This window comes from Anolis carolinensis, chromosome 1, assembly GCF_035594765.1.
Source record: "Anolis carolinensis isolate JA03-04 chromosome 1, rAnoCar3.1.pri, whole genome shotgun sequence".
NCBI classification, from domain to species: Eukaryota; Metazoa; Chordata; class Lepidosauria; order Squamata; family Dactyloidae; genus Anolis; species Anolis carolinensis.
The window spans coordinates 145,244,653-145,258,616 of NC_085841.1; the positions used below are offsets into that span (position 1 = coordinate 145,244,653).

At 41.6% G+C, this 13,964-nt stretch overlaps 1 protein-coding gene across 3 annotated transcripts in view; it reads left to right on the forward strand.

Moving 5' to 3' along the window:
• Positions 1–2,998: 2,998 nt before the first annotated feature.
• atp6v1c2 (ATPase H+ transporting V1 subunit C2) overlaps positions 2,999–13,964 on the forward strand; it is a 30,124-nt gene continuing 19,158 nt past the window's right edge. Inside the window, exons 1-4 of one of the 3 annotated variants that reach the window (XM_008117522.3) lie at positions 2,999–3,149; positions 7,922–8,059; positions 8,179–8,346; positions 10,867–10,934. In XM_008117522.3, coding sequence (XP_008115729.1) covers positions 8,218–8,346; positions 10,867–10,934 — 197 coding nt within the window. In that variant the 5' untranslated portion in view covers positions 2,999–3,149; positions 7,922–8,059; positions 8,179–8,217. Of the gene's footprint in view, positions 3,234–3,371; positions 3,516–7,921; positions 8,060–8,178; positions 8,347–10,866; positions 10,935–13,964 lie in introns of those variants that run through there. The other 2 variants (XM_008117517.3, XM_062983678.1) reach the window with 2 other exon arrangements.

A 13,964-nucleotide genomic window follows, 5' to 3' on the forward strand; every position in this document is an offset into this window, starting at 1 on the left:
TCAGCAGACACTGGGGGAAGAATAAGGGGCATGCTGCTGGGGAAGTTTGTGTGTGTATGTATGGGGGGTGGAGTTGAGTTTTAAAGGCTATTTTAAGTGTGTTTATTATATTTGAATTTTTTTTTACTGTAATCCGCACTATTATTTAATTGTTGTAGTGCATTTTTAAAACTATGACCAGAGTCTGGGATTGTTAGTAGCCTTGAGTCTCCATGGGGAAAAAGCGGAGTATAAATCAAGTAAATAATAATAATAGTTCTGGAAAGAAGTCACGAGTGGAGTGCCATAAGCAGGGTTTCGTCCTGGGTCTGGTTCTGTTCAACATGTCCGAACGTATCTCCCCCTATGAGCCTTCTAGAATTCTTAGATCATCGGTTGTCAGAACCCTGGCTGCTGGGCACCAATAACCTTACACGGAGGCCAGTCTCTATCTAATATCTTTATTAAGGAAATATATAAAAGCAATAAAAACAAGTGAAGAATATAGTTCAGAAGCAGACCTTTCAAATGAGGTCAAATATAGTCCAAAAATGTATTGTCCAATAAATGATATTAGAGTTCAAAGTTTTAATCCACTTGACCGAAACACACACTATTGCCAAGCAATAGTGTGGGGAAATGACAGAGTCTTAGAGTCCAATGAAGCTTGACAACAAGGCTGGAAATAAACTTGGTACTTGGCTAGGTCCGTGACTGGAGACAAGGCTAAACATGAAGCGTGGAGCAGGGTCCGTGGTTAAACAGCAAGGCAAGGCAAGGGCTTGAAGCTTGATCCGGGAAGCAAGGAACTGGGGTTACGAAGTCCACACACGATCTCTCTCCTGAAGCTGATCAATTGACTCTGCAAAGAATCTCCCGTGTCAACCACCTATATTGGGTCTCGTTTCCCGCCAACAAATCTCTTTCCCTAGAGAACAAGAAACGAAACCCAACTCTGTCCAGATGCAAGACTCCTTAGATTTTCCCAAGGGAAGCAGGCCTAATCAGTCTGTTGTTTGGCTGCAATCCGCAAACTCCTCCGCTGGGCTTCCCTGACTCCTCTGTCTTTAGAATAAAATTCTTTCCTGGGAAACGGAGGGGAGTTCTGCCCAAGGCCTGTTTTACTGAATTCTTGAGGGCAAACATCAATATCCGGCAGGTGAAGAGACTCCGGCTCTTGTTGAACCGGCAAAAACCCCATGTTTTCATCTTCATCTGCCACAATAGTACTAGGAACAGGACTACAGGGCCCATGAGGCATCACATCGGTGGAGGCCCTGCTCTCGGACCCACCAGCCTCGCAGGTAAGGCTGGTGGGAACGAGGGACAGGGCCTTCTCGGTGGTGGCTCCTCGGCTATGGAACACCCTCCCCAGCAACATAAGGCAGATACCAACTATCCTAGGCTTCAGGAAAGTCTTAAAGACATGGTTTTGCACACAAGCTTTTAATGAATGAGAACATGGACTTTACATGACCTGTACGAAGACTTGAGGATTCTGGATGAATGGATTTTAATCTTGGACATTCTTAAAATTGTATATAATGTGATTTTATTTTGTAATGGTATCTGTTTTATATGAACTGTTGTTTTGTAGATTGTTTTATATGAATTGTTGTTTTTACATTGTTTTTAGGCATTGAATTTTTTCCTATTTACTGTAAGCCACTTTGAGTCTCCTCGGAGAGAAAGGCGGGGTAAAAGTGCTGCAAATAAATAAATAAATAAATAAATAACATCTTTATGAAGGACTTAGATGAAGGGTTAGAAGGCATGATCATCAAGTTTGCAGATGACACCAAACTGGGAGGGATAGCCAATATTCCAAAAGACAGGAGCAGAATTCAAAACGATCTTGACAGATTAGAGAGATGGGCCAAAACTAACAAAATGAAGTTCAACAGGGACAAATGCAAGATACTCCACTTAGGCAGAAAAAAGGAAATGCAAAGATACAGAATGGGGGACTCCTGGCTCGACAGCAGTATGTGTGAAAAAGATCTTGGAGTCCTCGTGGACAACAACTTAAACATGAGCCTATAATGTGATGCAGCAGCAAAAAAAGCCAATGGGGATTTTGGCCTGCATAAATAGGAGTCTAGTGTCTAGATTCAGGGAAGTCATGCTACCCCTCTATTCTGCCTTGGTCAGCCCACACCTGGGATCACATTGTGTCCAATTCTGGGCACTGCAATTTTCATTACATGAAAAGTGACACATATAGCCAGCAAAATCAATCAATCAATAATCATTATATCAACAATCATAATATATAGAATCATAAAATCACGGAGTTGGAAGGCACACTGTGGGCCATCCAGTCCAACCCCCTGCCAAGAAGCAGGAAAATCACCCTTCATGTTGACTCTAAGCTGGAAGGTGTCCAGAGGAGGGTGACTTAAATGATCAAGGGTCTGGAGAACAAGCCCTAAGAGGAGCAACTTAAAGAGATGGGGGATGTTTAGCCTGCAGAAGTGAAGGAGACACAGTAAAGGCAATTTTTTCTGCTGCCCAGGACTCTAGGACGTGGAACAATGGCTTCAAACTACAGGAAAGGAAGGAGATTCCACCTGAACATCAGGAAGAACTTCCTAACTGGGAGAGCTGTTCAGCTGTGGAACTCTCTGCCCCAGAATGTGGTGGAGGCTCCTTCTTTGGAGGCTTTTAAGCAGAGGCTGGATGGCCATCTGTCAGGGGTGCTTTTAATGCGATTTTCCTGCTTCATGGCGGGGGGGGGGGGTGGATTGGATGGCCCATGGTGTGCCTTCTAACTCTATGATTTTATGATTCTATATATTATGATTGTTGATATAATTATGATTGCTTGATTGATTGATTTTGCTGGGTGTACGTGTCACTTTTCATGTAATGAACCCTTTCAATCCTACTGATACATTTCCCCTTGAAAGACTAGCCTCCAACTTGCCCACCTCCACTTTCCAGGCAGGACCCTGGCGATGGGAAAGAGGCAGTTGCTGGAACAGTAAGCCGAAGGCGTGGGCGGGGAGTGGCGGGTCCGAGGGAGGGAGGGAGGGAAAGGAGGAGGAGCCTCAGGCGGCCTCGCCCGGTGGGCGGCCAGGTGATCCCTGGGCGCTACAAAACGCAGCGCGCCAAGCAGCATCTCCATCCCTTGCAGCGCCCGCGGCTGGGACAAGGACAGCCCTCGCCAGGTAAGGAGAAGCCGAGGAGCCCGGAAAGGTCCTCAAGCCTGCCGCAGGGAAAGTTAGCCGCAGGACACCGATCAGCCCAGGGAGGTAGGTGCCTTGGGGAGCATCTGCCCTGGAGAGTCAAGGCACTTTGACATCACTTTGCCTTCTGTGACTCAAGGCTGTGGAATCCTGGGGATTGTGAGTTGACGAGGCGCCAACACTTTTTGGCAGATGAGACTAAAGCGCTTGTAAAACTACGGCTCCCAGGATTCTATAGCACTGAGCCGTAGCAGTTCAAGTGGTGTCAAACTGCATTCATTCTACCGTGTAGATGCAGCCTTCCCATTTGCTCTGCCAAGGAAGAACTGTAGGCAGTGAACGGCTCTGGTTTGTAATGAAGGAGGAACAGAGTTCTTGGGGAAGTGGGAGAATCCTGACTGGGGCCCCTTCCACGCAGCTGGAAAAACCCCACTTTATCTGCTTTGAACTGGAATATATGGCTGCATGGACTCAGGTATCCCAGTTCAAAGCAGATACTGTGGGATTCTCTGCCTTGATTTTCTAGGTTATATAGTTGTATGGAAGGGCGCTGGATCAAGACTTGGGGTGCATCTACACTGTAGAATTAATGCAATTTGACATCACTTTACCTGCCATGTTATGGAATCCTGGGATTTGTACTTTTACCAGGTGTTGGTTTTTTTTAACAAGGCAGTTTTTATAAGTTTCCGCAGCCTTCTTTGTCAAAGGCTCTTTCCACACAGTTGAATAAAATCCCACACTATCTGCTTTGAACTGGAATATATGGCAGTGTTCACTCAAGATAACTGAGTTCAAAGCCGATATTGTGAGATTCTCTGCCTTGATATTCTGCATTATATGGCAGTGTAGAAAGGCTCTCGCTCACAGTCTTTGGAGCGATGGGAAAGAAATCCCCTGGCAACTTTCCCATATGTGAAGAACTACAGACAAAATGGAAAATGATATTTAAAAAGCATAATTGGTTTGTATTGGGTTATAATGATAATCTGATAGATTTGGGGCGGGGGGGGGAGGCTCCACAGAAGGCTTCATGGAATTGAATTTTACATTTTCAACTGTGTTTTGTTTAAAGAGCAAATTAGTCTAGGTTTAGTCCTAAAGTATTAAAGTAAATGTTTCTCAACAAATGCCAATTGTGAATAATGCATCTTAGGACTTGTGAGGCTGATCTAGAGATGCATACCAAATCTCTGAAGATTTATTTTGGTCAGCCCCCAGTTTATGGCACAATTGTTTGCCTAACTGCTTCAAAGTAAGTTCCCATTAAATTCAATGTCTAGCTATAGGATCACAGCATAAACTATATCCAGAGGTCATTGTGGGTTTAGGAAACAAGAATCCCTTCTACTCCATTGTGGACTATAAAAATAATATCTAGAAGTACATTCAAAGAGGAAGGATAAAGTGCAAATATGCACTTTAAAAAAACTTTTTATATCCAGGAATCCCTTATGGAGTTCAAAATGCACATCATAACCATGATCTAACAATACATATGACTTTTGCAGGCATAACACTATGTAATACGTTTTGTGTTCCTGGGTTATAACTGTTACTTCCTAATTGGTTCTATCATAAAACATGGAGAAAGTGTATTAAACTGCAAAAACTTGGTTTTTGCGGGACCTCATGCAGCACATTTTGCTATAGTTTTGTAATGAATGTCTCACAGAGTCTCAACCAATTCAACATAGTTTGTGGCAGCCACACAAAGAAAGTTTCTGGAGTATAACAACTACAATAGAGTCTCACTTATCCAAGCTAAACGGGCCAGCAGAAGCTTGGATAAGTGAATATCTTGGATAATAAGGAGGGATTAAGGAAGAGCCTATTAAACATCAAATTAGGTTATGATTTTACAAATTAAGCACCAAAACTTCATGTTATACAACAAATTTGACAGAAAAAGTAGTTCAATACGCAGTAATGCTACATAGTAATTACTGTATTTACGAATTTAGCACCAAAATATCACAATATATTGAAAACATTGACTACAAAAATGGCTTGGATAATCCAGAGACTTGGATAAGCGAGTCTTGGATAAGTGAGATTCTACTGTACTTTCAAGGTAAGTACTGCACAATTAAATAGGAAATAACACTTTCAAACCAGAAATGTTTTTTTCAAATTTTGTTACATAGTGTAATATATTATGCAAGTGTAGGCTCGAGAAAGGTCAAGTTGTCTGTCATTGTGTTTTGTTGGCAAACACAGCAATATTTATAAATCATTTATAAATTATACTGCTCTGTATATTTAATACCCAAGAGTTGGTTTCTTTGTAGAAAGAGTAGTGTCAGACACGACCTTCAGAGATGACTCTGAGGGGAAGTCATAGGGAGGAGGGAGCAAGCTTGTTTTCTGCTGCCCTGGAGACTAGGACGCGGAACAATGGCTTCAAACTACAGGAAAGGAGATTCCACCTGAACATCAGGAAGAACTTCCTCACTGTGAGGGCTGTTTGGCAGTGGAACTCTCTCCCCCGGATTGTGGTGGAGGCTCCTTCCTTGGAGGCTTTTAAGCAGAGGCTGGAGGGCCGTCTGTCGGGGGTGATTGAATGCGATTTCCTGTATCTTAGCAGAGGGTTGGACTAGATGGCCCATGAAGTCTCTTCCAACTCTACTATTCTATGATTCTATGACTCTTCAGTTCCATTTCACACAAAGTCACAACACGCATAGCAATAGATCTTCGTAGCACAGTTCCTAATTCAGCTACAAATGCAAGTCAGGAAGGTTCATTTTCATACTTTGGTGTCTAGGGGCCCTTCCAGACAGGCCCCATATCCCAGGATCTTATCCCAGGTTTTCTGCTTTAAACTGGATTATATGAGTCCCCACTGCCAGATAAACAGAAAACCTGGGCTCATATCCTGGGATATAGGGCCTGTCTGGAAGGGCACTCTGATAACGGGTAATATTGTTCTACTTTTAACTTGCATGATTGTAATGGATGTTTTAATAATTTGTTGTCGAAGGTTTTCATGGCCGGGTTCACAGGGTTGTTGTATGTCTTTCGGGCTGTGTGGCCATGTTCCAGAAGTATTCTCTCCTGACGTTTCACCCACATCTATGGCAGGCATCCTCAGAGGTGTGAGGCATGCCTCACACCTCTGAGGATGCCTGCCATAGATGTGGATGAAACGTCAGGAGAGAATACTTCTGGAACATGGCCACACAGCCCGAAAGACATACAACAACCCTTTTAATAATTTATGTTTTAATACTTGGTTTTAATTGTAATTGTTATTTTTGAATTGTATGTCGGTATCGAATTGCTGCCTGTTGTGAGGCTGCCTTAAGTCCCCTTTGGGGTGAGAAGGGTGGCGTACAAGTATGGGAAATAAACAATAAATACTTTTCAAGGCTTATTATAGTAGTATTCAAACACAAGTATCCTGGTAACACTTTTGGGGTGCTCCTGCTTAGTAAAACGAATGAAGTGTGAAACCACTTTAACTGCTATGAGTTGTTGTTTGTACCCTACTTTTTCTCTCCAAAAAAGAGACTCAGGGTTTTTAGCCTTGTTTGCCAGAGGGCGGGTGCTTCCTCAAACTACAACTTCCATGATAGCATAGCATTGAGCCATGGCAGTTAAAATGGTGTCAAATTGCAATAATTCTCCAGTGTAAATGCACCTACAATCCTCTGTTTTTCTTTTTTATTCTTCTTATGATGGTTTAACGGTAGGCGTCGATGGCATGTTGCTCTAAAAGAATTGGAAGAATTTTCTGATACTTGATAACACTATGCAATAAAATTTGGAAAAAATGTTCCTTGCTTGAAAGTGTTATTTCTTATTTAATTGTGTGGTACTTACTTTGAAAGTAGTTATAGGCCAGAAAATTCATTTTTGTGGCATAAACTATGTTGAGTTGGTTGAAACTCTATGAGATAAATAAACATCGTCATAATAGAAATGTTCATTGAAAAATTATAGCATAATGTTCTGAAGAGAGATGTTGACTCTAAACTGGAATGTGTCCAGAGGAGGGTGACTAAAATGATCAAGGGTCTGGAGAACAAACCCTATGAGGAGCAGCTTAAAGAGCTGGGCATGTTTAGCCTGCAGAATTAAAGGCAGAGAGGGGCCATGTATAAATATGTGAGGGGAAGTCATAGAGAGGAGGGAGCAAGCTTGTTTTCTGCTGCCCTGGAGACTAGGGTGCAATGGAACAATGGCTTCAAACCTCACTCTGAGAGCTGTTCAGCAGTGGAACTCTCTGCCCTGGAGTGTGGTGGTTGCTCCTTCTTTGGAGGCTTTTAAGCAGAGGCTAGATAGCCATCTGTCAGTGTGCATCAAATGTGATTTCCCTGCGTTGGACTGGATGGCCCAAGAGGTCTCTTCCAACTCTATGATTCTAGGATGTCTCACAAAAACAACGTTTTTGCAGTTCAATAAACTTTCCCCATGTTTTCATGATATGACCAATTAGGAAATGACATAATGCAGGAACAAAAATTGTGTTACATAGGGTAATGTTTTTATGGAAAGGGTTGTCTGCTTGTTCTGAAGAAAGCAAAAGAATCCCTTTACCTGATGTTAACAAGAACAAATATTTTAGGTTGCAGTCATATATCTCCAGTTAGATTCAAGTTTGTCTTGAATTCAATGGAGTTTATTCTCAAGTAAATTACATAAGGTTGCAGATTTTAAAAAGTAGTTGCATTACAGCCAATGTGCCTGCTTTTGGGATGACTGATAATTTCTTGGGTTATTCCCTTTGCAAACGTGGTGACTTGCTCCAGGCATCCATGACCTTGTGACCACAAACTCCTCCCCGCAGACCAGATGAAACAACCCACAGCAGAGGAACAAGCAACTGCGACAGCCTTACAGTGACATTCAGGAGAAGGTGACATTTCCTTCATAGTTCACATTGAAAGGTGATTTAATTATTTCTTTAACTACAAATCTTCCTACATATTTTGAAACGTTTAAGGGTTGTTAGTGCTCTAATCTAATTGTGTGTTATTCTCCCTCTTCCACCTTTTTTCTTCTTTAGGCTGTAGTGACCTCAGATCGAAGGGAGACCCTTGGCACCATGTCCGAATTCTGGTTAATTTCGGCACCTGGGGACAAGGCAAACATGGTGGCCTGGGACAGAATGAACACAGTGACATCCAAAGCCAACCTGTCCACCAACAGCAAGTTCATCATCCCTGACCTCAAGGTAAAGATGGGCTAAAAGCTGAGAAGAGGACGAAACCAGAACAGCAACTGCACAAAGAGAGTAGGGCTGGGCAGCTATGGTTCTGCCCACATCACCTTTCTACGTGCTCTGTGCCTGAACTGCACTGTTCAAATGACTGCAGAAAGGGTCAATGAAATGACTGAGGTGCCATGACATCGGGGTGAAGGCTGATCCCTGTTTCATGTGACAACACTATGGATTAATTGTCATTAGAGAAAATGAGATTATTACCTTGATTTCCTCCGGATTTGCTACCTGTTGGAAGCCTTATTTTGTAATCAAACATCTGTTTTGTAATCAAAATTACCTTATGAGAACCCCTACTAGGGGGGAAAAATCCTAATTAACCAATGTGAGCATCCAAAAAGACTGTGTTTCTTGCTTCTTCCTTTCTGAATATATTAAGCCATTATTTTGCCAGAGGAATTTAGAAAGTATTGCTAAAATAATTCAAACTTCTTCCTCATCATTTCAAACTTCTTCCCCATATCCATAGACTCTAGAGCAGTGGTTCTCAACCTGGGGTTCCCAGATGTTTTTGGCCTTCAACTCCCAGAAATTCCAACAGATGGTAAACTGGCTGGGATTTCTGGGAGTTGTAGGCCAAAAACATCTGGGGACCCTAGGTTGAGAATTACTGCTCTAGAGGATACATTCCTGGACTTATGACGGAAACAGATCATGGATAATAGTGAACCTTGTTGAAATGAACTGCTAGTTTCCATAGAGTCAAATTGGAGGACCTATAAAATTAATAGAAGATTCTCTATGAATTTGCTAGGTCCTTTAATGTGACTATCATAGAATAACTTGGAGGATCTAGAAAATTCCTAGAAAGAACATAATTTGTGTGATATAGGCAGATGAAATCACAGGTACCTTGGATATGAGGGTCATGCTATAATTGATTTGAGGAAAGATTTCTCTTAATGAGGCATGTATACAATTGTCTCCTGCCCAATTCCTTCCAAATGAGTGATGGAGTGACCAGACATGTACAGGATGGAGCTGGTACAGACATCTTGCAGCATGGATATGAATTATACAGTCCTCCTGCTTTTAGTGAACTGCATCTCCCATACCCCTTAATACAGTAAGGAATGCTGGCAGTTGATATTCTGGGGTGCCATACCATTCCCAGCCCATCTCTCACTTTAATCCTATGCATGTTTCCTTAGAAGTATGTCTTGGTCACTTCATTAGAACTTACTCCAAAGTGAGTTTGTGTAACAGACTTTCCTATCTAGGTATCCTATAGGCATCTTGGTCTACAAATCCCAGACAGCATGACTAATAGACAGGAATAATGGGAAGTGAAATCCAAATACGTAAGGCGAGGAAGGTCTCTTACACTCTTAGTTGGTTTAAAGTCTGTTTATGTTAATACAATTGAGGCATAATTTGAGTTTATTCAGCTTCGGGACAGATCTATTTACTCTGCTTTAAATGAAAGCTTGTATTCTTGGAAATGACCAAATATATTCTAATGTTTAAATCTTTTCTTTGAGGGAGTGTCTCAATTTCATTATTCAGCATCCAGATATCTCAATTAATATTAACATGGGTTTTTCCTGCTAGTTTCTAGCTTTTTTGTCTGAGCATATATCTTGTTAACCATCTCACTTACAGTAAAACGCAATTATATTATAAGCATGTGACTATGACAGAAGGGATGTGTCATGTGTTAAAACCAACTTCTCTGTTTATATCGGGAAACTGTAGCAACATCAAGAAGAACAGAAGTGACCAATTGATTTGGCTCATCTAGCTATCGTGTTTAGTTAGTTTTGGGAGGAGGCATATCAATGGTTAAGGATGAGAGTTTTAGTTTTCCCATTGAAATTGGCAGCAATCCTTTTAAGGTTCAATATCCTTCATCTAGAAATCTGAAATGTTTCAAAGTCTGAAATCTTCCCAAGCAGTCACTGAGATACTGACACTTTTCCTTTCTGATGGTTAAATGCACACTGACTTTGTTTCATGAACAACATGATTTTCAAATATTGTGTTTAAAATTGCCTTTTGGCTATGTCCATAAGAGACATGAAACATAAATGAATTTCGTATTTCCCAACTCCGAGAGATCTCATCTTGTGTGTATATGCAAATACAAGTATTCCAAAATCCAATAAAATTTGAAATCTGAAACGCTTCTGGTCCCAAACATTTCAAATAAGGAATCCTCAACTGGTATTGACTTTAGTAGCTCAAGGTTGTATTTAATAGTATTCATATCTTGAGCAACTAAGTTGAAGAGGAACGAAAAAACCAGAGAATTTCACAACTTCTCATAATCATAAGACAAAAACACACAATCTTTCCTTACATAGAATAGGCATTGCCTAGGATACATTGCAGACATTTTCCATTCAAGGAAAAAGTCCTCTTGGGTTTTCAATGAATGTATTTCCAAATTAGATAACATGCTTCTCAAGTCTGTTCAAGTATGTTCGGCAGCTGACTTGCTCCTACTAAGTGTGCTTGTTCTTCTCTCTGCAGGTGGGAACTCTGGATGCTCTGGTTGGCCTCTCAGATGAGCTGGGGAAACTCGATGCCTTTGCTGAAAGGTAAAATAGGTTTTATTTACTACACACAAACATCAAGTGGGTGTTGTTTTTACAGGACACAGTGTTCCTGGATTAACCCAACTCTGACTTGTTTAAGCTCATCCATAGAATTTGTCCAGGATGGGGTGGTCTGACTCTATTCGCTATAAAGAAGGGTTGCCCTTAATAAGGTCAAAGCCTTCCCAACCTAATTTGACAACAATACTAGAACTCTTAAGAATCTGCATTCACACTGGAGGTAGGCAGGCAAATCTCTGTGTAACAACATTGTACTATGCATCATATAGATATTATTTTTACTCTGTTCTTTGTTGTGCCGTTGTAAACTGAAATGTGGCCACACATAATAATTGGGACAGGAACGAGGTTAGCATATTACATAAATGTGAAAGGTCCCCAGTGATTGCAGCAAGGATAAATATCTCTGTATTGACATGGCTTGCTAGAAAAGACACCAAAGCTTGATAAGGCATGAGGCAGCAGGAAAAGAGGAAGACCACATGCCGGATGAGTAGATTCAATCAAGGGCTGAGCAGCGCTATTGATGGTAGGGTGACTTGGAGGTGTCAAATTCATGGGGTCACCATAAGTTGACTTGATGGCAATTAACAACAACGGCTGTCGAAGGTTTAATTGCTAGAATCACTAGGTTGCTGTGAGTTTCCCCAGCTGTATGGCCATGTTCCAGAAGCATTCTCTCCTGCCGTTTCACCCACATCTATGTCAACATCCTCAGAGGTTGTGAGGTTTATATTTCTGTGGAATGTCCAGGATGGGAGAAAGAACTCTTGTCTGCCTGAGGCAAGTGTGAATGTGGCAACTGACCACTTTCAGCTTCAAAGCTTGGCTGCTTCCTGCCTGGAGGAATGCTTTGTTGGGAGGTGTTAACTGATCCTGATTGTTTCATGCCTAGAATTCCCCAGTTTTCTGAGAGTAGTTCTTTATTTACTGTCCTGATTTAGAGGGTTTTTTAAAAAAACTGGTAGCCAGATTTTATTAATTTTCATGGTTTTCTCCTTTCTGTTGAAATTGTCCACATGCTTGTGGATTTCAATGGCTTCTCTGTGTAGTCTGACACGGTGGTTGTTTGAGTGGACAGTAAATAAAGAACAACTCTCAGAAAACAGGAGAATTCCAGGCATGAAACCATCAGGGCCAGTTAACACCTACCAACAAAAGATTCCCCCAGGTAGGAAGCAGCCAAGCTTTGAAGCTGAAAGACCATTCAGTGCTAATCAAGGTGGTTAATTGCAACATTCACACTTGCCTCAGGCAGACAAGAGTTCTTTCTCTCACCCTGGACCTTTTACAGATAAATAAACCCCACTTGCCTAGTTTTCAATAGACCTCACAAACCTCTGAGGATGCCTGCCATAGATGTGGGTGAAACAGCAGGAGAAAATGCCTCTGGAACATGGCCATACAGACTGGAAAATTCACAGCAACCCAACTGTTTTATGGAAGGGAATGTCAGCCTGCAGCTCTTCATCCCCCAAAAGTTTTATCTAAAGGGTTTCTTCTTGTGACCCCTACTTTAACCTTATGTCTTCTGTCATCCCAGTGTGAGTGAATATCTCTGCTATCTTATTATCAGGTGCCATTGTTACAACCTAATTATGTCAGCTAGAACTATATGAACTGGGGAAGTGCTGTTTGGGGATGTTGTGATGGCCCTTGCTCCTTTGCTGTTGTTCTCTCCCAGAGCGCTATGGACTCATGGAAGTTGTAGTTTTATGGTCTCTAGCTTCCTCTGTCAAATAGTGTGGGTGCCTCACCATTCTGCAGATCCCAGGATTCTATTGCATTGAGCTATGGCACTTAAAGTGGTGTTGAATGGGATAAATGGTAGATAACATGTTCAAACTCCATTCCCGAGTAGGCTTCTTGGGAATGATTCCCTCTCCCTTGTTTCTAAATAAGAGTTTTCTTATACAGAAACTAATGGTGAGACTGTAAGAAGTGATTATGCTAATTGAGCATGCTGTTATCATCACTGTGTGGTAAAATAAAACGAAACCCAAATCCATAAAATTGATACTTTTTGCCTGCTAACCAAAATACAGAGACTATATAATGCAAGCTTTCAAAGCATCACAAACTGTAAAGAAGGTCCCAGAAGGTATAGCAAATGACCAGGCAAGAGAGAATGCTGATAAAGGTTTTTGCAAGAAGATTTAATTATATGCCTCCTAAACTCAGAGATCGAACTGTGGGACTGTGCTAGGCATGTGCATTTGGTGCTCCTGAGAAAGGGGCTCTTGGTGGAGCTGTTATTAGATCAACACATGTGAGGTGTGCTGGTAAACCTAGCTAGGCAGCAGAAACCTGTCTGCGCTGCTTCTGGGCAGGACAGCAAGAGTTTGCAGGGTCTATTGTTTCCGTGTACTTTTATTACTTATTTACACAGGGAGACAGAGTATTTTTCCATGTCACTGCGAAGGAGGATGTGGCCTTCTGATGCTTTCTACCCATTTGTTTTTGATATGTCTCCTGTTCCTTTTGTGACCCTATTTTAAAATTGCCAGGTGACAAGAAGTAGATGAAAGAACTGGGTCAGGGAATCAAGTTGTGACACTCTGTGTACGTACGTGCTCTCAAATTGCCTGCCAACCTATGGCATACCCATTAATTTCATAGAGTTTTCTCAGGCAAGAAATACTTAGGCCCCTTTTACACTGCCATATAATCCAGATTATTAAATCAGATAATCTACATTATACAAGTCTACACTGCCATGCAATCCAGTTCAAAGCAGATAATCTGGATTTTATTTGGCAGTGTAGAAGGGGACTTAGATGTTGTTTTGTCAGTTCCTTCCCATGAAATGTAGCCTACAACATCTGGTATTTATTGGCAGTGTCCCATCCAAGTACTAACCAAAACTGAGCCTGTTTAACTTCTAAGACCAGATAGAATCTGATGCCTTTGGGATTTTCAGGTCGCTATGCAATGGTCCCATTCCCCAAATTCCAGAACTAGAATTATTATTACTGTGCTGGGTGGTGATGGAGTGGATCTGCACATTCTAGT